Genomic DNA, 22,919 nt, shown 5'->3' on the forward strand with positions numbered 1-22,919 from the left:
AAATAGGATGAAATAATTTAAGCCATTAAGACATTAACATTTTTCTCTGGTTGCCTAGTACAATGCATGATCTATTTGAACGGAAGATTACATTATGAACCCTTAAATTCACAGAAACAGTAATTAAAAAAACCATATTCCGCAAAACAGTGAAGAGCAACCACATAAAACACACACCAAGGTCCTCCAACTCTGAGGACTTAAGTACCACTCGGTGCAAGTATCTCAAATGCCCACTTTATCCTACTTTTTGTCAGGACAAAGCATTCAACAGATTCAATACGGTAGAATTGTACCAGACTTACTGAGGAAGCCCCAGTACCTCTTTGAACCATAAAAGAAAAGATTTTGTTTAAAATCAAGTATTTCTTGTTGACATATTTTGCGTTCCTTTCTGATTTAAAACACCCTGCTATGAAAGCTACCATTATTTAAAAGTGAAGAAAGAAAAGGGAATTTGCCCCGTTTCCCCCCACTCCTCACTTCGCTATTGTCCCCTATATCTATTTCCAGGAAGCCATATTCATTAGGGTTAATCTGCCTACTAAATGAATAAACAAAGGATTTCTCTGTCACTGAGGGGCCAGGTGAGCCGATATCATCTTCTAACACAGAAAATCATCCGCACAAACACAGCGCAGGAAATTACCTGCTGCAATCCCACACCTGGGATCATTTGGCAAGTAGCTTAGAAATGCTGAGTAGATGACTGAAATCAAACTAATTATATTTTTTTTTAATGCAGATCTTCTATCAGCAGAAAAAAGGCCTTTCTAAAAATGTGACGCAAAAAGTTCTCAAATGTCTTGGTTTACTACACTTACTAATATTTCAGAAAATTTCCTTGTATGAAAACATTACACAGATTTGTATAATTAAAGTGTACTGCCTTCTTACCAATAACAATTACCTGTGGCTGTCCCCAGCAGTGCCCACACTGCAAAAACATACAAGTTTACAAATTGTTGCCTTAAGAATCGAATGAAAGATACAGAAAAAAAGGACCTAATTGAGTTGCAAGAAACACCGACATAAATACAGCACCTAATATGATAACATAAACCTACGCACCTAACTCCTTGCACAGACGTAACACGAAGTGTTGTTAGTTATCCCATTTCTGGTGGGCATTGCGGCAGATGTAGAGCTTCAGAAACGTCCTGCACGTTTTGAGAGCTTACACCTGAAGGATGAGCTTCTCCAGTAGAAGCAAATACTGAGAGGTATTATAACTATGAAGAGAGGTTGGGAAAAAACCCTAAGATGAGACAGGAACAAGCATTCAAATGCTTAAATGCAAGTGTACAAACCTTGCATGTTATGGCAGAAGAGGAGCCAACACAGGGATCGAGCACTACAGAAAATGCCGTGACAAAGGAGGAAGATGTGCTCGGCAGTTGCAACTGGGACCGATGGAGACAAGGGGTAATTCTGAGTATCAAGGAAAGAAGAATGGGAGAGGTCACAGGACTCAAGAAAAGAAAGGAGTCACACCTGGATAGAAGCATGTAGGCATGAAAACCAAAGTTCACAGCTCGGCAACGCTATGGAGGAAGAAAGGCCAGGATTTGAACTGGCCTGGATGAATGGTGCTCCCAAAGCTACACAGCAAAAGGATCCCTTCCCTCCCGCAAACACGGATTCTTTTTGATGTTCCTTATACAGCGAGCAAGAAGAGATAAATTAAAATTGAGAACCTAGAGAGGTCTTTGATCCTATTGCCTGGAAATATGTATAAGAATATTTTCTCCAGACATACTTTTGCTATATATGGAAACCAAATGCTGACTAATCATATAAACCTTATGGTGCCTAAGCACAGCTGTAATCTGCAGCAGAACGCTGTCACAACGGCAAAGGAAAATGTGGAAAACTAAGAAGCTGGCTGTGGTGCTGAGAAAGAGGAGAAAATGGTGATCAAAGGCACTGGAGGCCAGATTAGACAAGAGGGAGAGTTTCTAGCTGGTTAGTTTTTAAGATACAAGTGACATATTTATGACTTATTCTTGTATTACTGAACTTTAACAGTCCAAGTAGTGATTATCCATTTTCCAAGTGTATAGGAAAATGATTCTGTATGAGACCTGCTGACTCAGGACAACAGTAACAAGATACAAAAGTCTGAATTTTGGTTTATTGGTTTATAGATAGCACCAGCTCGTAGCGACAGAGCCATTTAGAGCTGTTTATCAAGACACGCCATGCGTCTTGGTTGGGAACAGAGCGAGTCGCCAGCTGAAGAAGAGGAGGCGACAGTTGTAACCCGTCCACGTGGCCTGACGTTTCAGGCACGGACAGAAGCACACGCGTGGCACCGGCACTCGCGCTGACTGCCAGGGGATGGCACAGCCCAGCAGCAGGCGGGGACAGCCTGGGCTTCCCTGCTCGAGTGCGGCTGGGGAATATGGGGACTCTTACTTCTATGGGCCTCTGAAATTACACCACGGTAATCTGAAGTTGAACCAATTTCCCTTTAAAAGAACAAAACACATGGAATTTGTACATTCTTAAAGGGATTTCAATTTATGGGAATGGGATTATATTGATCCCCAAACATCAAGATGGAACCTCTTGGAACTTTTTTTTTTTAAACTTGCATTCTTGGCTGCTAAGACTTTGTACTGATGCTTTTATGTTAACAGAAGATTTTGGAAATATATAAATCCCTTTCACTAATGACTAAACATCAGGAGAGAACATATACTATCAATAAACCTACTTAAAACTGGAAGTAACATTTCTGAGTAAAACAACCTCAAGACAAACCTCTACAATGCTACTATTTCATCTTTAAATCAATTCTTTTGATCAAATCATATTCCTTTAGGATACATTAGTCAACATGAGTGACCACAGCATTTAGGGAAACAACTCTACTGCATCTGTGAAAATCCAGTGGTCTTCCCACAGAGCAGTCTGGACGTCCACGTTATGTTGGTTACACCGATTGCCTGAGGAACATCTCACCAAGGTACCACTGGCATGTGACCACCTTACGCTCGCTTTCCAGTGGGAAATTAAAGATACCACCCAAGTACCAGATAACTAACACAGATAATTGTTGTTCATTGTGAAATTTGAGAGTAAGGCAACATGTAACACAGAGTATCCCAGGCAGCACTTATTACTGGGGCTCATCAGTCATTTACTGAAACCCCAGTACAAAGAACAGGAGAAATACAAACTTGAGAGGCAGCATCAGTTCTTGCTTTTCACTTATCTTAAAGTGCTCATCAGTATGGCATACCTAATTAATGCTTTCAATAGGTGTTAAAAATTCCTACGCTGTAACGCAGTAAATGCATTATGAACAGGCAAAGGCAAGTGGCTATAGTTTAGAAGCACAAAGGTGAGATAATGGCCTTCCACATCACTGAACTGTCAACCTCATTTAGCATAAAGTGTGGCATCTGGAGATTTCAAATCATACAGCCGTTTAAAAATATATAGAATGTTAAATTAAATGACAAACACGGGACATGTCACCTTTTAGAGGCAGAAATGTAAAACCAAAGCATATGTTCTCCAACTGTATTTGCTTCAGGATCAGTAATATTTTTGTAACCTCATTAGTTTCTTGACTTGGTTTTAAACATGGAAGGATGGATATACAAACAAGTTACAGGTCCTCCACGTGACATCCTCAATTATAACTCAATCTTTACTAGCAAAATAAATTAAGAACTCTGGGTTTAACTCTTACAGAGAGTCTGGAAGGTGAAGACAACAAGGAAAAATTTCTGCAAGCTGTTAGGGATGAAAGTTACCTGTATTTTGAGCTCTGAACCTAAGAGGCACGTGTAAATATCTAACTTTCAAAATCTACATTTGCAAACAAATCCTGTGGCCTCTACGTGTGCCAAACTCTCACCGATAACCCCACAAGTCCCATGTGGTTAGCACACAGAAATGGGCCCAGGCTCAGCTACCCTGATCGAGGGCCAGTTGATGTCTGCAAGCAGTTTATCTGTCTCTGCGTGGCACGGAGCCTAAGCTAACAAACTATAGCTGGCTCCATGCAGAGCTAGCTCGGGTCTCGGCACCACGGCCTCGTCACCGCTACGGCAGGAGAGTGCCGCGCTGAGACTGCCGGGCAGCTCTGCAGGGAGCCCGCCCATGGGGGGCACAGCCAGGGCCGAGAGGAAGGTGACAAACCCCACTCCCGAGTATCATTTGGGGACATCTGCATGGTGCTTCTGCTCTGCCGCTCAGCTCCCCGGCCCCCTCGTAAAAGGCGAGCGGATTGCGCTTACACCCTTAGAGCCTGCCACCCATCTGACACATCACTGTACTTTAGTCACGTTACATTACTTTAGAGCACGCGCTCAGCACTTCATGGCATGCACAATTTTTCACTGAAGTGTTATTAAAAGGCTATAACTAGGCCAATAAAGCTGAATTTTATTTGTCCACTCATAGCAATGGGGAAGTGGTGCCTGCTGATGACATTAAACAAAACATTATACCCACAATTCAAATTCTTTTTCAGCTACATCAGGTAAAAGCTACCCATTTAACACACAGCAGGGTAGTGCTGAACAGTAGTCATGTCAGGGTATTACGTCAGGTAGAGCCGGTCCCCCTCTATCCTCCCCTCCCATCAAAAAGGATTTTATAGCATGAGGAATATTTGATACTGCCTAACAATCAACAATTAACAGTCTCACTGAGCCCGGATCCAGAGCATCTTTAAGCACATGGTTACACGTTCTCCCGAGCACCCGCTCCAATAAGGATGGATTCTCTTCCTTTGCAGGCACTGTAGGACTAGCACAAACCAACTGCAGCTTTTTTTTTTTTTTTTTTTTGCAAGCCGGATTCCCAAAGTTTCAGTCACGTGTTTCATGGGAGAGAAAGGAAAAGGCATCAGCAAAACTTTGAAATAAAATCATGAAATAGTGAAGCGCTGCTTGCAGTTTAGCTTATTCTGCATCAAAGTTTAAACTTTGCTTTCAACCTCGGTTTTCCAAACATGCTGTCATTCACTATAATATGGGTTAAAAATAAGAGAAAGCAAAGATGAAATGTAAATGATTTAAATACATGCATATGTTCTTTTGTAAAATGTATAATGCATCTGCAAAGTTTTTCCTCATATTTTGGACACAAATCAAGGGGGAAATGGTTCGCTTATGATACAGTGAATTTTTTATCTAACTTCAGCGGTAAAACGTACTTCTATGCAAGCGTTTCACTGTATACTGTCTGCTGCTGTTGTTCTGGTTTGGGTTTTTTTTTTTAAAGCTTAAATAGGAACAGCAAAACCAAAAGACTAGCACAAGAGTATTTCTTTTCTTCTCCAAATCCTTTCATGGTAACTTTTTGTTTGTTAAAAAATCCACTAGCAACACAACCAACCTTGTAGATGATCTATGGTCATTTATTAAATTTGACATTCAATCACAAATGAGTTTTGAGAATGTTATGCTTACTTTTAAGATATATTTTAAGTGATGGTCAAAGAGCATAGCACACAGTGACTTGCTCAGCATTCATGCTATAAACAATACAGGTGAAAGTCTGAAGAGATACTTTTTCAACTAACGCAAATTTAGTTAATGGAAACTGTCCTGGTAGCAAAGAGCTAGCAAGATCCTTACTGTAACAGTGGCTTTTATGGCTTTTTTTGTATCAAGGCAAAAAACGTGTATGTACTACCTTTCTAGAGGCTTCCTTTCCCGGAGTGGCAGTCAGGACTTTTTGTAGGGTCCTAACACTAAAAGAGACTACAAATGACAGAGTTTCCAGTTCCTGTACTGCGTTTCTCACAGCAACGGTACTGTAACTTGGAGCAAAGAAAACGTAATGCAAAAGACAATGACAGATCCAGTTACCAAAACTAACGGTCAAACCCAACCAGATCCTCACGAGGACACACTTGGCCTCTGTGCCAAAGCCTAGCAAATTCTATGACTTACCCAGAAATACAGGTGGGTTGTACACAGCCAGGGCCAGCTGCATCTGGGACAGAAGCCCAGGCAAGCGAGCGTGTGTAGGTCCCGCTCTCTCTGAGCAGATGTGAGCTCAAGGGAAAGCAGCTGTGCTGGACGCCCCGACAGGTATTCTACACAGCCCACCCGGCACAAGAGGCAGACATGGTTGCCCGCTGTTGCCAGAGGGAAGTATCAGGCAAGAGAGACTTGGCAAGCCTGGGATTTCAGAACAGGAGGGCCTGCACCCCACTTGACTTGGGACACGGGATTTTTGATAGGACTATTACAATCACAGAGCTTATAAAATATATTTGGAAAGGCTTTCGTGTTGGTTTTGGGATAGCATATGAAGGCCCCAGGAATCCACTCTGAGGCCTTAAATCTGTGGCCAAACTCCAGCAAAACCCATATGTTAGTCATATTACCACCTTTTTCTTTTCCCTGTTCTTGCTCCATTTTAAAGGACCACGCCCTGTGCAGTAAACAAAAGACGGCCTCAGGGCAATAGAGGCTCATATAGCACTTCTCTTACCTGGAGAAATCCTGTGCTAATGATGTGAATAATCCCAAGTCTGCTTTCTGTCGTTTACTGACTGTGACCTGCCTGTTTTCACCTTTACAAGGGGAATAGCACCAGAAGGTTTATGGACACGAAGTACTCGGCTTTACGTGCTCCCTCTAAGACTCTGCGTTCTTTTTGGAAGGAGGCGAGCTCCAGGCAGGCTGTCCCCAGCGGTGGTCAAGACTGTAAAGAAATCCCCTGTTTGCAGAGTCGCCACAGCTGGAGGCACTGCCAGCGACACGGCGCTTGCACCTGAGAACTGGCCGAGGAGGAGGATGGTGACAAACGGGGGCTCCTTTCACCCCGCGCTCCCCTTCCCGGCTCACCCCACACACACTGGCTGCTCTCCGCAGCGACTGCTTGCTGGCACCGGCTCTGACTTTTTGTAGCACTCCACCCATAGCTAGACTACTAACCGGCACCCAATTTAGCTTTGGTTCTAATAAAAAGTGAAAGTTAAAAGCAATGCAAGCAGCAGATAAAGGACTATTAAAAACCAGTTGGGATCATGCCAGGGATGGAGTCCAAGGCAAGGGGAGGAGCCAAGACGACTGCAAGCCGATGGGTATTTGACAGTATTGGATAATTAAGAAAAACAAAATATTTTCCATCTGTTTTTTTACCCCTTACGTCATTGAGGCAATAAAATATATACAAGTAAGTACCAACAGACTATATTTCAACTTAGATATAAATATTTATTTCTAGCAGAGAACATCCTTACTTCAGCAAGGAGAAGACAGGGAGAGGAGGCTGTGATTATTACACCCTCAAAGTATTAAACTTCACTTTAAAATAGATCAAATGCCTGGCTAATTTATCATGCCAAACAGCTCAGGTTTATATGGTATATATCTAAACCCACACTTCTGCTCACTCATCCATATTACACTCTAATGAACGATAGCTAAAACCTACTGATTTTGGATTAACAACGGTGAAAATAGGTGCATAGGCTGACATTACATTAAAAAAAACCCCACATGTGAGGACTGATGCTCTTGTTTAAAGCTATTTCAGTATAGATCCAGATATACAGTCTGTGTAGAGAGTTTGCGTAGAGTCTTTCCACCACGAGCAGCGGATTGAATCAGATGAACTCTGAAATCGGACACTAAACCTGTGGTGACTTAGGAAAGAACAAGTTTTTGTGGCTCTGGAAATATTAAGAAGTGCCAAACATTCCGTTATTGTATAGTAAAGAATTATCCCCCAAACAATATATTACCTGTAGTATGAGGAAACACAAGTGAGAAGAAAATCAGCCATTCATATTGAAAGTAATCTAGTACGACACTGATGGCCAACTGATACACGGCACAGCTGAGAGCTCAACGGCTGCGCAGCAAACCAGCAGCTCCTCAAATCAACTCCCTCCTCAGGTTCTCCTTCCTTTTTGTGCGGAGTGTTTTGATTTAAAACGCAGCACTTTTCACCTCACTACTTGCAAAAAAGCAAAAGTTACAAACAAGCCACCATACTTACTTTTAAAAGCTACTTTTGCCATCTAATGAAGAAGAGAATAAAAAAAATTAGGATTCACTATGGAACTAGGAGACACTGTTTAGCAGCTGCCGCACCACTTCCAACTGTCTTTGAAAAGCCAAACCCAAAAAACATTCTTGGAGCCTGTTTTGTGCCCAGTTTTACACCTACAGATTTAATGGCTCTAAAGAGGCCATCACAACCTACAGTATTCAGGCAGGTGCTGTGCTCTAGGGACATGGACATCACGCCTCTACGGGTACCTTACAGGCGGGAGGAAGCTGAAAGACAAAAGGAAGAGTCTGCAGCACCCTGAGGACAAGGGCTGATGTTCTGGAACCATTCCTGAAAGCAGGGCAGGACAAACTGGAGGATCTCAAGAGGACCCAAACCAGCAAGGCATCCTGGTGGTTAAAAACCTAGCATCTGACAGAAACTACAGCCCAAAGTGGAGGACAGACACTTGAAACAAGAAATAATGAAACATATTCAGAGGTTTTTCAAAGCAAATATGGAAAATGGTGAGCAAATACTTTGAAGGATAGCCTAAATTAGTGAAATCATTAAATACAAATGGCTCTATTATAAACTGGAAAACTGTTTCTAAATTAAAGCTTTCCCTGAAACAATACTGACTTTAAAATTCATTTGCAGATGGTTGTTCAAATACTCTTTAACTTGCACACCTAATATCATTTTAAGAATATTTCGAACAGTCTAGATTAATAGATGAGCTTAGAATATATTACAAACTTACAAAAACATCAAGATTTGTAAAATGATTCCTTTAAGCACTGTATAAAAAGAGCAGAAATGTCAGTGAACATGCTTCTTTGCAAATACTGTACGGTGTGTTATTTCTGTGCAATCTATAAAAACACAAGTACAGACACTGAGGTTTCTGGATCTCTTGTAAGTTTAACAGTAGCTAGGAGCTCTTAGATCTCAAGCTATAATAAATATTGTATCCTACAGGAGCCCATCGGGAATCTCAGCTCATGTGTTGTTCCATAGAAGATTGTGGTGTCAGATATGATTAGAATCAACACTTTCCACTTATTCAGAGCTTTAAAGCTACCTACACAGAATATTAACAACTGTTAATGAAAGACAAATATAGGGTACATAAGACAATCTTATATTCAGAATGAGTTTGCTTTAGCTACTGATATACAAAATACCTATTGTGCATTTTGGATTTTTTTCCCCATAAACAAACATAAGGCATTTCTATGCTTGGACCAGACCATGCTCTAGCACACTGCTGTATTTCAGCTGACAAACCATTATATGAACAGAAGGCGGTTTCCCCAACTGAAAGTTCATATGTAACACTTAGCAATAAGACACTCCGCTGTCTGCATTAATGGACCACTGGTACACGCATCAAGCGGGTTGTGTGACATGAGAACAACTGTCTTTGAGCAACAGAGGACTGCACCAATGACCATTAACGTGGCCCTGGAGGCCTCACTGCAACTTATCTTCATGTATGAGGAAAACCCCATTATCTTGTATTTGGTTACTATGTTGGTTAGGTCACAGTTGTGCTTTCATCTAGCTATGACATCAACATGGAAATTGCTGGGTTTCTTGTCTGTCAAAGTCCCCTGTGAACTATCAAAAATCACATTAGCAAGACGAACAAGGTGATCAGGCTTTGGGGGATTAAGCACCTTGAGTAACTTAAGTTGCTTAAAGTCAAATTCAACCTAACACAGCAGTGTCCAGAAATTGTTGATTTTTGATTTTCACTTGCATCTGTGAAACTAACTTGCACATTGCACCATTTTTTTTTAAGACGATACACCCTTAGGTGTCAAAGCGCAACCATCTTAGAAGGGATGCATGGCTTCAATTACTACGAGCCTCCTCAGCTAAGCCAAAGGCAAACTGGGATGAAGAATAACACTCTCCTTTGTCACTAGCAGGGTAACAGCTACCCCACATCACTATGTCAAGTGTGCAGTGTGAGTTCCCATCTCTGGAACTGCCAGACTAATCCACCCACAACCATCATAGGGAAGCAAAAAAAATTAAAAATCAGTATATAACAATTCTTCTGCCTTTCACTGTTCTCATGCTTGTCCTCTCCAGTATACTTCTCCTGCCTACAGAAAACACCCACCAGTGTTTCAAGACATTAATGCTATTCCATGTATCCCTGCAGCTGAGTCTTTTCCCAAGCCAGGCAATGATCCAGCAGCAAGTGCCCAGTCAGTAGTGTCAGGTCATTTTAATTTCTCTCCACGTCTCCATAGTCTATAGGGCATAGCTGTTTCTAGATGTAATCGCGTATACTGCATTGGCATCTCGGAGCCTGTTGAAGTCAGTTCTGTCTTAAGGCTCTCTTCAAAAATCATCAGATAACATTTTTGCAAATTAGATGAAATAAATCAAATTGAAAACATTCTAAATACCAGAATTTCGTATTATGCAGCTCACGCGCGTACACACATTTAGCGAGACAGACAAACAGGATGGAGAGAGCATGAGCGCGTGGCAAGTGTGTGCCATTGCACCAAGAAAACAAAAATACCCGATATATCTGATGTCCTATCACTATTCTAGGAATAATACATAATGCATTTTTCAAATAAGTAACGTGTTTTAAAGAGATATGATATTAACAGAATTGGCTGAGAAATTATTCCAGGAAAGAACCATAACTTGAACTCATTTAAATTTAAGCTGACAGAACGCAGAAGTACAAAACAAGCAGTGCTGGGTACACATTTTTGCTGTTACTAAACAGGTGATGCCCTCTAAGAAGAGCTTGTTATATGACCGTTATTAAAACCTCTCAATTGCTGTGAAGAATAGACCAAGGGCCAAATCTCTTCCTTGGCTTCAAAGCTCAGCATTATACTCGGGAGGATCTGAGTGCAGTCTCTATCTGCAACAACAAACTACCTTTATACCATCCAGGTAATTACAGGTTCAGGTCAAGGACTCCAGACCATATTGATTACATCTCTCTGCAACAAGGACCCTCCAGCGCTGGCCGGCTCCACTCAAGCACGGCCGCTCAAGTATCCGTGACGCCAGGACTCCCCGGGCCCTACCAGCGCCCGTAACGGGAAACCAGCGACCGCTCAGGCCTGTCAGTTATTGCCTGTGGCAGTAAGGACAGCCTGGGAATTCGTAATGTTGGTGACTTCATCTGCCAGCTGCATTCACACATCTTTACTACCTGAATAACTGATCTCCGCTACTCCAAGGCAGCACTTTCTGGTGTACAGCATTTGGGAATAAATATTTGATCATGCATACAACAGAAAAGAGCTCAGATGGTTTAAGGTGTGACAGCAGAAGTGTTTATTAAATTCCAAGTGAAAGCACTGCTGGACAGTAAAAATTTGTCCCACAGTCCCTATCTCACAGGCGTGGTGATGGACTATAAAAGATCCTTCACAGGCAGAGGGGAGGGAGGGAGGGGAGACAAACTCCCTCCCCCACAAAACCCAAGTCAATTCTTCTGTTCATTAAACCCTCTGCAGGCAACAAGCTATCTGTCCGTGACCAGCCAGTTGCACACAAAAGAAAGGGAAGTACTAAATTACAAGCCAATTTTAAGTGGGCATTGATTGAAGTAACCAGAAGAGAGCTTAGTATTGTCAGTGTTTCATACAACAGTAACAAACAATCTTCATTAAAAAATGATGTGTGCATCCCTAAGAAGCACAGCACATGCCAGGTTTCAGATAAGAACATAAAGGTTGCCCCAGTCCCACACACCATCAAAGAGGAAAAAAATGCTCAGGATCTTCTTTTTGTACAATTTAATTCTATTCTTTAAAATCCTTCCTGCTCCAACTTCTGTATCTGTCGTAAGCAAGACAGAAACAGAGATCTCCTCCAAGTAGGAAAGGAAAAGGTCAATGCAAAACAGAGATCACGGCAACTTCTTCGTCAACGTTCTCCTACTCCACTAGCAATGCAACGAAGTCATTACCGGACTGGTGGGTAAGTGTCAAAAACCTGTTTGTATGAGGGAATAAACAGGACTTTTCATAAACACACACACAGATGCACACACTTTTTTCTTTCACTGAGCAGGACTGAATTAACAGCTCTGACTGAGCATACCTGAGTACCTGAGCCCTTCAGCACATTTGTTACAGTTTAAGGGAAACGCTTGCCCTTACAGACTCAACGCAGCTGTGCGATCAAATTTACTGTGATCAGGAACTGCTGCAAAACCCTTTCTCTAGAGGTTTTCTATTTCTGAAAGTTCAGAGTTGTTGTTCCATACAGATATCCTAACCTTCCTACACCTTTTAATTTCTGCATTATTTATTACTAGTCCAGTTCTATCAAGTTTGATTTTTTGCGTATGTAACATATCTGACATGCATCATTCATCCACAGCTTATAGTATAAACATTCAGAAAGGTGGCTGGAAATATTCCATTACATCGCTAGCCTATGCTTATACTTTCTAGATTAGTCTCCATCATTCCGTAAATATCCTCAACCAGCTGAAAATCCTATCTAACGATCGTCACATCAAAGAAAGGAACAGCATTCAACGCATACAGGTAATGTAAAGTTTTCAAGTCATGTCTGTAGAGCAGTCTTCTGAAATAGAGTCAGGTCATTCAGCAACAAGTATTCTTTTTCGTTGCACTACAGATTTCTGTCTCAGGGTTGGTTGGTTTGGTTGTGTAAAGAGTGTGACCTTCAGCTGCAGCATCTCCTGCAGACAGGGCACTTGTAAGGTTTCTCTTCCATCTCTGATGTCTAATAAAGTCTTGAATGTAACCTGACTTTGTAAGACTTACCCCACCTTCATTAAACCCAATGCAACCAGCCGATAGCCTCGGCATTTCTCCGGGAAGGACGGACAGACACACACACAAACACATAAGCCTGCTTGCTACCCACAGTGTGCATTTACTATGTGTACAGTAGTGGTTCTTTTGCTGCATTATTTTTAAAGGCTTCCTGGCTTTATAAAGATTTAAACTCAGTCTTGTCCCTTTAACATTTTTAACTGCCAATCTGGAATAGCATCTGGAATTACTGTGCATTTAATCCTTGAGGGTATATTCTCTCTACGATGCATATGACTAAAATGTGTGCATTGAGGGACAAATGTCCAGTAGCTTTAGGTGACTACACTTTTGCAAACTTTTCTTAAAGATTTGATTTTTAAAAAACCAACCATAAAACAATAGAGAATACTATCTTAAGAGAATGTTAAGTCAAGATAACCATATTGAAATACGCACTTCTTTCATTTAACCAAGTAATCTTTACAGATACAGCAATCCACCTTGAAAATGCCATTGCAAGTTTTCATTATTGTTCCATTATTTCATTATAATTTCATTATTGATAACAGTATTAGAGTTTTGTACTTCTTAAATGAAGATTTTTGCAAATGATCTTGTGAGAGAATACTGCCATTAGTATACCATAGTTTTACAGACATGTGAAAACCAGGATTAAAAAAAATTACACAAATTTCTTATTAAATGCAACAACAGAGTTGTCACCAATGGGGTAGAAGGAAGGAAGCTACCAAGAATGGCAGAAGAATAATGGAAGACGATAAACATGTACTCGAAATCTTTTGATAGGAAGGAACAAGTGATGGAGTTAGATAAGACGAGGCGCCACGCTGGTTGTATCTCTAAGCAACCGGCAATCAAACAGCCAGATAAGCATCTTCATAAAGCGCAACAGACTCAAATGCATGGGTCATAATTGAAGAATCACTTCCTGGTTCAGCTTAAGCAGTAAAAATTTATGATCTACTTAAAAATCCTTCAAACCTAAAAACATATTTTCCAACAAATTTGTTTTCCATAAAGAATGTAAGCCATTTAGGGCATGCCTTGGTAATAGCAGGAAATGACAATACTTACAGTAGTGGACTATATAACACAAAAACCGCAATGTTGTACATGAACAGCATTTTAAATAAAACTTTTAGATTCACAGCTGAGCTTGATGTAATTTTCTGCACATCTCAAAGGTGGGAAGAGAAACAAGCAAGCATAAAATACTCTTCCCTTTGCTGGGCTGTTACAAGAATAGCACGAGATCTCAAAAAACTGTGCTTTTTTTCCCTGCGTCTCGTTTACTCTGTAGCAGAATTCATACACCTATACCATCACACATAATCTGGCATATCTACCTTAAATTTGGGCCAATAACTTCTGCATGGGAAAGGATGGGGATTAGGCAATACGAAAACCGCAAATAGATGGTAAAGTCCCTGAATCAAAAATCAATTCAAATCCAAACTCTCTAGCAGTGAAGTTAAATAAAATACTGCTATCAGCATGTCCCTAACAAAACCCATGTATTGTTTATAAGAAACTTATGAGGTGTTGTAACAAAACTGAGTCACTGTTGTACAGTAAATATATTTTCAGTGTCATAACAATGTATACAATTGACTTTGGCAATTTTCACGTGGACACATATGTTAAAGGCATTACCAATAGAGCTTCAGCACATTCACTTGAGCCATTTCATATTAAGGCCCCATCCACACTTCAGGAAAGGGTGCTTAGCATAGAAGAAGTACAGTCCTATGTGGTTCATTGTTTCTATTGTAGATGGAATAACAGAGTTTTAGAATGCATTATGATTACAGAACGGTTATATTTCAGAATTATTACACATCCCTGCTATATGTAATGCCAATGCCCTGTTCATACACAGGAAAAAAAAACACCACCCTGATAACCCAGATATCTCTACCTGCATCAGCTGGTGTAGTCACATTGATAGCGAAGAACAGCTACGCCATTAATCACTCCGAATCCGAAGTGTCAGATACACAGACAGAAGCACTCCTATGACTCAAGCTTGTAACCTTTTAGGGGTAATAGGCATAGATGAACTAGTCCAAAAAAAAAAAATCCTAACTGATGCATTTATGTTTTCTTCTGTATCAATTATTTTCAAAATTACTTTGTCATGTAGTAAAACAAATAAAATTTACTTTAAGTAACCAGCATCAGATGGTTGTCTAAGCTCAATGTGAAATAATTTAACAAGCTTTAAATATTTAAAAATGAAATTTATAATTACAATCCTCAATATCCAAAGTAAATGTAGTTATTATTGAACTCTGTTATAAACACATCAAAGAAACATCCTGTAATATCCAAATAAATTAATTTGGCAAACAATGCAGTCTCTTGGACTCAGAATTTGTACCAAAAGCAAACAGAGTCTGGAACAGGAGCTTTTATTTTAACTCTCTTTAAAACAACCTTCAGAAACGAGTTTCTGTATGTGTTACAGTCTCTTTTTACAGTTTAACCTCAATCCAATCAGCAGTCTCCAGGGATTTTCAAATCGCTAAAGATTAAAATCCTCTCTGACTTGACTGTTTGACTAATGCTGTGTGTTTAATAATTCTACTTGTGAGAGATTTTATTTGACAAAATCCTGCTGTGTGGACCCTTCAGATGCTATACAGCTGTACTAGAATATAAAGCTCTGCTGTCCTTGTTTCTTTATACAGACTATACCCCACCACTGAGAAAAAGAGAAGAAAACTTTATAGTTCATATATTACTATGTTGATATTAGCATAACCACTGTAGTACAAAATTTACACACTCTTTTAGAGTGGAGTAGTGAAAATGTGCCTATTACACAAACATTAGATAAACTATCCTGTTGTCTTGACTGTTCACAGAAATCAATTACATTTATGATTACATTTCAATGAAAGCTATTTTATAAATGAGATGGAACTGTAATATTCTATGCTTTAGGCTTTCATTAATAAAAGCATTTCAGTGTTAGTATTTGCAAATGTTCTGCTTTTTAGGTTAGACAGTTTTTAGCATTCTATAGCTCATGTTAAACTTAATGTAAATATTGCATTCGTATCTTACCACAATGCCATGACTTCAGATTTAAGTGGTAAGAGGAAAAAAGTAATCATTATGGTAGCTTTCCATAAGCAATTGTATAAGACAAAACTTACCCTGTTATGCAGTTGAAAATCATGATATCCTTTTAATTATACAGCAATGGTTAGTAAACATGTTACCAGACAAAAAAAAGATTGATGAATGCCATGATTATCAAAGAAAACATGAAGTCAACATGTTTCTACCTGAGGTAGCATCAATCACTGTTGAAACTCCTCTGCGATCAGAAACTGGACGTGATGACCCCGGCATGCTAACAGGTTCTGAACGAACTGGTTGAATCCTAAATAATAAGTTACAGTTACCACCTGTGTCAAAATCATTGCTCATGAGGGCTGTAATTAAATCACAAACCTGAATCAGCTGAACCAATTAAGCAACTATTTCTTTTTAAATCAGCCAACTGTTGAAAACTTCTGTTTTCCTTTGCTTTGCGGAGCCAAGATCTGGATAATCCGTCCAGAGACAGACTGAGACTCTACACAAAGTGAGTATCCCCAAACTGTCTCAGACCTGAGCTCTTCGAAAGCTTCAAAGGAAAATGCTCACCTTACCCAAACTGGTTAAAAAGCCTCTATCACCTTCCTGAACAGCAGCGTTTTCTTTGTCAGTTTAGGAGAAAAGACACAGTTGTAATTGTCTATTCTTTTCGTAACATATATCTATATTAATTTTTTAAAAATTTCTGCTTTCTTTCTGCATGTGTATACATACAATTAAAAAAAAAGAATATACTGGACGTATAAGTGGACATATAATTACATGGTAATTACATGCAGGGAGAAATCACACGTTTTAAAACCATGTATGTTCAGTCCAAGGACAATCTGCCCAGTTTTAAGGGGATTAGTCATATTATCCATCTCTCTTGTTTTACTCATAAGAGTTTCAGACAGAGTCCCAAAGAATCCAAGTCCATACAACAGAGCTTTGGACTTCAAATCACATGCGGAGTCAGAAGCATGGAAACTTGTTAAATCTTGAGAGTTACCGGACAGGACACAGAAACATTAGCTGCATAAAGCACTTCTACAAAATCACTAGCTATCAGTAAATATAAACCCACGTTTACTTTCGCTCTCCTTCCTTCCCTTTCCTAAGCCCACCCTCTGCCTCCACTTCCAAACCAGCCAATGTCCAAAAACAGATGAATTAAAGGCATGAAAAAGAATTACAAGAAAAGAAGCAGGGGGGGGTGGGGGGTGTCGAGAAGAGGGAGGGAAAAAACATTCCAGAAGTTCACTTACTGTTCCAACACACTGACCGCTTCACACTCAGCATCTAAATCTATGGCATAAAGCTCCCACTCATGTCTGAGAATATGAATTTATTTAGCAATGCAGAAATTGTGAAAGCCAAGACAACTCTGAGCAAGGCCACCAGACTTTGTACTGATTTTCACTGTCATTTACCCAAGAAGGGGCAGCAGAAAGGAATCCAAGCTGCTTGGCCTGGATGAAATTTTATTGTTGCCGAGCCACAGGCTCTTCTAAGACTTTCATCTGGACAAGCTCGATGAAAACTATTACACATTCTACACAGATGGCCTCATTTAAGCATGAGGCAAGTTATTCACACAACAAATGTGAAACAGCTTGGAAATTGATTTCATTTTTACCTGAGACTGTTGAGATCAAGATCATCTGTATCAAAGTCCAGAAGGGGCTGTGGGGTATCACTCGGACCATGCGACTGCAGCACTGAAGAGCTGGATGAAATGACGGTAGTTTGGCCCGAGGGATGGATTGTTTTGAACTGGAACTGTGGGCCCATCCATAGGCGTCGATGAGGCCCGGTGTGAGTCACTATTTCGACCTGTGGGAAGGGAATATGGGGAAATGCTTAACACAAAACTGCAACTTAATGTAACGAATGGTTACTTCAATACACTGAACCCCCAGAATTCTGCTGTTTTCAAGCAAAAAGTGTGTTTTGTGCCATCAGTTTGGAGGAATGCTCAACAATGGAAAATTCAGAACATCTTTGCTACAGAAAGGATGCTCCGGCCAAAGCCAAGAGCTTCTTGCAGAGCCTTGAAAGCCTGTGAACCACCAGCCCGAGGACATCGCACCCCAGTTCTTAAACTGTTCTGAAGACTGACATTTCATCCTGGCTATCTCTTCCCCTGATCCCTCCCCCTTGCCATTAACGATACATGTGCTACAACCCAAATGCTAAAAAGCTATCCTTGTGGGGTAACAAACAGGAGAACCCATTTCTGTCTCCATCTGCACAGATTAGGCAGAGGAACTGAAACTCTGCCTCCCCAGATAACCCCAATCCTGACCAGGCCAAGGGACGCACTTTTAAAAAGCAAGCTGTTACAGCTTTGTTACGGCTGCTTTCTAAAAGTTCACACGTTAAACAGCTCTGCTTCACATGTATGTAGTGCGAACTGTACTTCAAATCAAAGCTTGTCATTACTGTTGGCATATCTGAGCATACCGCTGGCAGAGACCATCTTGCTGGAAAGCAAGAAGATCTGTAACAGAGAGCAACGTGAAGTGCGCTGAGAGACACTGAACAGCCCAGGTCACGCTCACTGCTGTGCAGATGCAATATCAACGTTTATGTGCGACACACGGAGTTTAGAAGGGCAGCTACACACACAGGTATATATTCATTTAACCGAAATTCCCACCATTAAAACAGAGGTAAGGGTGTTTGCTTGCAATGAACAACTGCACATACTATACACTAAGTGTATATGAGACATGTATCCATATGTATGTTTATGTGTAGATATACACAGAGACACAGAAGCTTCACAGTTCTGTGCCTACTTCCAAAAGGCACAGAGAATACAAGTGGTGCGTCTAACAAACAATAATTTCAAATATTCAGATTTTCCTCTAGGTATTGGCTCCCACTGAGAGTCTACATATGAACTTTTGAAAAATAAGTTACTGAAATAATGAAGCATCCAAAATATTTTAAAAATGTCTTTTCACACTGATAACTATAAACCTGATGAGTATCAATTCTGGCAAACTCTTAACTAAGCCAACTATAGCAATGCAAATAACCACGGAAATTTAAGATGGTAACATTGTGGGAAACGTATTTGATCAGGAAAATTGGGCCTTCTAAATAAAAGGGTAAACAAAGCACAAGTCTTCTGTAATACAATTTTAAAAATAAAAAAGAGCCGTTAAAGATCAGAGAAGGGAAATGGGAAGTAAAAACATTAAGCTCTGGTAAACTCATACTTTTAAGATGACAAAACCAGATTATTAAATTCCTATCAATTTCTGCTAAAACAATGAGGAGCTTCACAGCAAAAATGCCATTTAGTGAGGAAATTAATGAAAACATACTTTCGTATATATATGACATAGATGTGTAGTAGTAGTGATTTTTCACTGTAAGAAGCAATTTGAAACACTGTTCTAAGTTCTCTGCTAACGTAAGATGATATGCACAGCCTGTTTAGCACTATTTCCATCTTTGCATTTATCTTAGTGTAACTCAGATTGACTGTAGACGTTTCTGAGGCAAGTAGCTTTTATGTTGCAGTGTAAATTAGGCCACAGATAAAGTAATCTGTATATTTTAAGCTTGAAACCATCAGTGTCACAGAGCCAAGAGGTAAACAGATGCCTTTGCAATTTTACTGAGGCTATGGCCAGATGTTCCTATTCACTCTCCTGTTGTGTGCAGGACAAACATATTGTATCTACTTCACACTGACAGCACACATTACCCACTGTTCTAATTGAAAAGTTGAAGTGAAGGGCAGCGTTTTTTCACTGCATGCTGTTACTGCTGATAACAACACTTTAATTTTGAAAAACATACTGGCACTTTAGGCTTAATCTAAAGTGGCTTGCTTAGAGAATGCGAGCATCTTCATGCTCAAAAGAGCTACCAGCACTCTTTTTGCTTAGCAAAAATTAAACGCTCCAGAAGCATTAATTGAATTATGTGTGTTCTGTGACATCACTTGGGAATTTTTTTTTCCTTATAAATATATTTACTGTTCTAGAGTAATATATGTGATGAAGTTCAAGCAGTCTTAAGTTCCTTTGACATCTTACATCTTCCAAGAATTGGTAATAAAACAACATCCATAATGTAGGTTTACCTTACTCTCTTTTTCCTGAGGTTGCCCACTATACCAGAAAGTCACCAGAACAGTAAAATAAGCTAAACTAGGCAAACAGCACTGGAGAGGAGAGGTGGAAAACTACAGGTGAAATCTTGGCCCCAGTGAGCTCAGTGATAAAATTCCTGTTGACTACGCTGGTCGAGTAGTTTCACCATCTTTATGCTCTGACAAATTAGACATGAGCATAAGCAAATAAGATAGATCAACGTGCAGCCACATCTGAAAACTTAGGCCACGTAAGTGGATTCACATGAATAGATTCCCCAATGAATGCTGCTCCCGGCCCGGTACATGTGGAAACCCAATTTCCCATTTTAGGAAAATACTCTGTGCAATTTATTCACCAGTGGGAGAAGCCAATCACATCCATGAATACTTCATATTTATGCCATACACCCAGCAACACATTTAATGCATCACTCCCGTAACAACATTGTTCTTAAACCAAAAGAAACCCACCTAATTTGTCAGGATGAATTCCGTATATCGGCTACCCTGTAATAACTTCGGTAAATCCAGAGCATTTGTATTATTCATCTATTTATTTAACTCTAACCTTTTATTTCTAACAGAAACTAATTCTCAGTGTAATATTAATGACCTACATTCTTAACCTGAAGTTATGTTTTAAGTCAAATAGTCAAGTATGTATTGAGTTCTTAAACAGAAGTTTCATTGACTGAAACAAAGCAAGAATGGATAAAACTACAAAGATTTAACTTCCTATAAAAATATTCCACCATGATCATTTTAAAGCACTGTAGTATTTGTATCTAGCCATAACTCAAAGGAATTATCAGTAGGAAATGCAGTAGCTGATAACCAGAAAAAGAAGGAAGTAAACCAGTTAATCTACCATTTTTATGTTAAAATGCAGTAAGTATAGCACAGGTCACAACTGAGAAGGCATCGTCGTCTTGCCAAGCCAACTTCCTTTATCCGTGTCTGAAAAGGATCATGTCAGGAGAAAAAGGTAGAGGGGTAACTTTCTGTTGACAACTGAAACTTCCTATACTTCATGCTGAACTTCCCAAGGATGTGACGAGGCAGTAATGATGGGCACTTTATATGGTTTTTAATATAGCCTGCATAGTTTGTTTGAAACAGAAAGACCATCAAATTCATACCATATTAAGTCAGGAGTGAAGTCAGTTTTACACACAGCAACACCCATGGCCTGCTGGAAGCTTACTTTCAATTTTGAGGAAAGTTGTGAATTTTACTTCCAGTGGATACTATTAGTGTTTCACTCCTGAACTAGAAGGCCCCCAGAAAGCATACCTGTGACAGCCACTCTTCATCCTCTTGCCCACTGTGGTCGGATGCTAAGCTGTCGTAGGACTCATGCCGAGTGATCGGTCCAGGGCTCCCTGGTGGAACCACTGAAAAAAACCAGAAAACTGAAAAATCAGACTTACTGTTAAATGCTTTAAAAAAAACTTTTTCAGTAAGTTATTGGTACACCAATGTATGTATTTTCCTAAATCTGTGACAATATGTTTGAGCACAGAAAGAGCTCAAATATTGACATCAAAAGTGATGAAAAGATTTCTGTTCTTTGACTTGAATGTATACATACAGCCACTCTGATAGCCCAATTGGCTCTTCTTTTAACCTTAAGTACTTAAGGAACACACAGAACAGCCCAATACAGATGACAACCATCTGTCCTGAGGAGTTTGACACAGAAATGCCACTGTCGATGACATAAGCCTTTTCTACAAACTTTTCAGAACTGGAACTGTGCTAAAGCACACTGACAAAAGCTATCCTGAGGCACTGGTATGTGTACTGACTTTGAACAGAGAGTACTTCCAAGACTTCATGAACTGTCCAGACACAACCTCCAAGAAGCCCATAACCTCCAAAATCCCGGACTGGACGTTGCTTCCTGCCACTACCACAGATCCAAGACTGGGTACATTTTTGGTTTGACTCAACATCAGATCTGTCCACAATGCTGATCTGCAAACCTTTTCTTGACAGCACAATGAAAATCTTACGTTACTATAACTGCTTAAATACCTAAGTCTCTACTGTTTTCAAAAGACTGGTACAAACAAATAACCTCAATTTACAGAAAAAGCCTAAGATAATTTTGTTCGTCTATTCGCTGCTGTCATTCGTCTTCATAGGGACTCACTACAACAGAAAAACGCAGCTCTGTAGACTGCATGATATCCAAAACCACTTTTAAAATGATTACCACATACAACTTTGGGGAAATTCACAATTTAGTATTCAAATGCTACCACACAAAAGAGAGAGAATCATGGACTCTTTATGGTAAAGATTAATATTTCATGATGCCTGGTCCTTGAGTTGTTTAAACACGTTAGCAAAGCTTAGTCTAGCTACTACTTTACTTTCTATGGCAGTAGCATTACGCTGCTCTAACTAGAACTTCACACTTGAGAAAGCCGAAAGAGTCTAGAAAAAGCCCAATGCAAGCAAGCGCCCCAGACAATAAGACAGGAGGTATTTTTCATTTTCCTGTACCTGCTTACCATCAGGGGCCTGTTGGAGGCCTGGATTCAATACCAAGAAACTATATCCACTTTGAGAGGACACCACAAAAGCAAATTAAAAGAAGCAAATGCAACACTGGTATTTTTGCTTTAGTAAAACAAGAGAGTTTTATGCTATAGCATTAAGATACCGAAAAATCCTAACATTAGAACCAGCATTTTTACATTCGCATAATCTAGCAATGCCTCAAAGTTTTTTCAAATTGATTTTTAAAAACTATTATTATTACAGGGTTGACCTTTATGTGACAAGTTTCCATCCACTACAAATTTTTACAGCCATGTTATAAACCCCTAATAATAGGAGTTTATAATGGCAAAGCAGACACAATTGTAACCATAAATACAGAATGGCGCCTCTATAATATATACAGCACAGGGTTTTCATAAATCCAT

At 39.8% G+C, this 22,919-nt stretch overlaps 1 protein-coding gene across 1 annotated transcript in view; it reads right to left on the reverse strand.

The window, feature by feature from the left end:
- LOC104159699 overlaps positions 1-22,919 on the reverse strand; it is a gene marked incomplete at its 3' end in the record, with an annotated part of 191,945 nt that overhangs the window by 168,476 nt on the left and 550 nt on the right. The window contains exons 2-4 of the mRNA XM_009697681.1: positions 21,277-21,377; positions 17,506-17,702; positions 16,073-16,170 (exon numbers count right to left, since the gene is read on the reverse strand). Coding sequence (XP_009695983.1) covers positions 16,073-16,170; positions 17,506-17,702; positions 21,277-21,377 — 396 coding nt within the window. The remainder of the gene's footprint in view (positions 1-16,072; positions 16,171-17,505; positions 17,703-21,276; positions 21,378-22,919) is intronic.

Source organism: Cariama cristata, unplaced genomic scaffold (genome assembly GCF_000690535.1).
Source record: "Cariama cristata isolate BGI_N322 unplaced genomic scaffold, ASM69053v1 scaffold843, whole genome shotgun sequence".
NCBI lineage: Eukaryota > Metazoa > Chordata > Aves > Cariamiformes > Cariamidae > Cariama > Cariama cristata.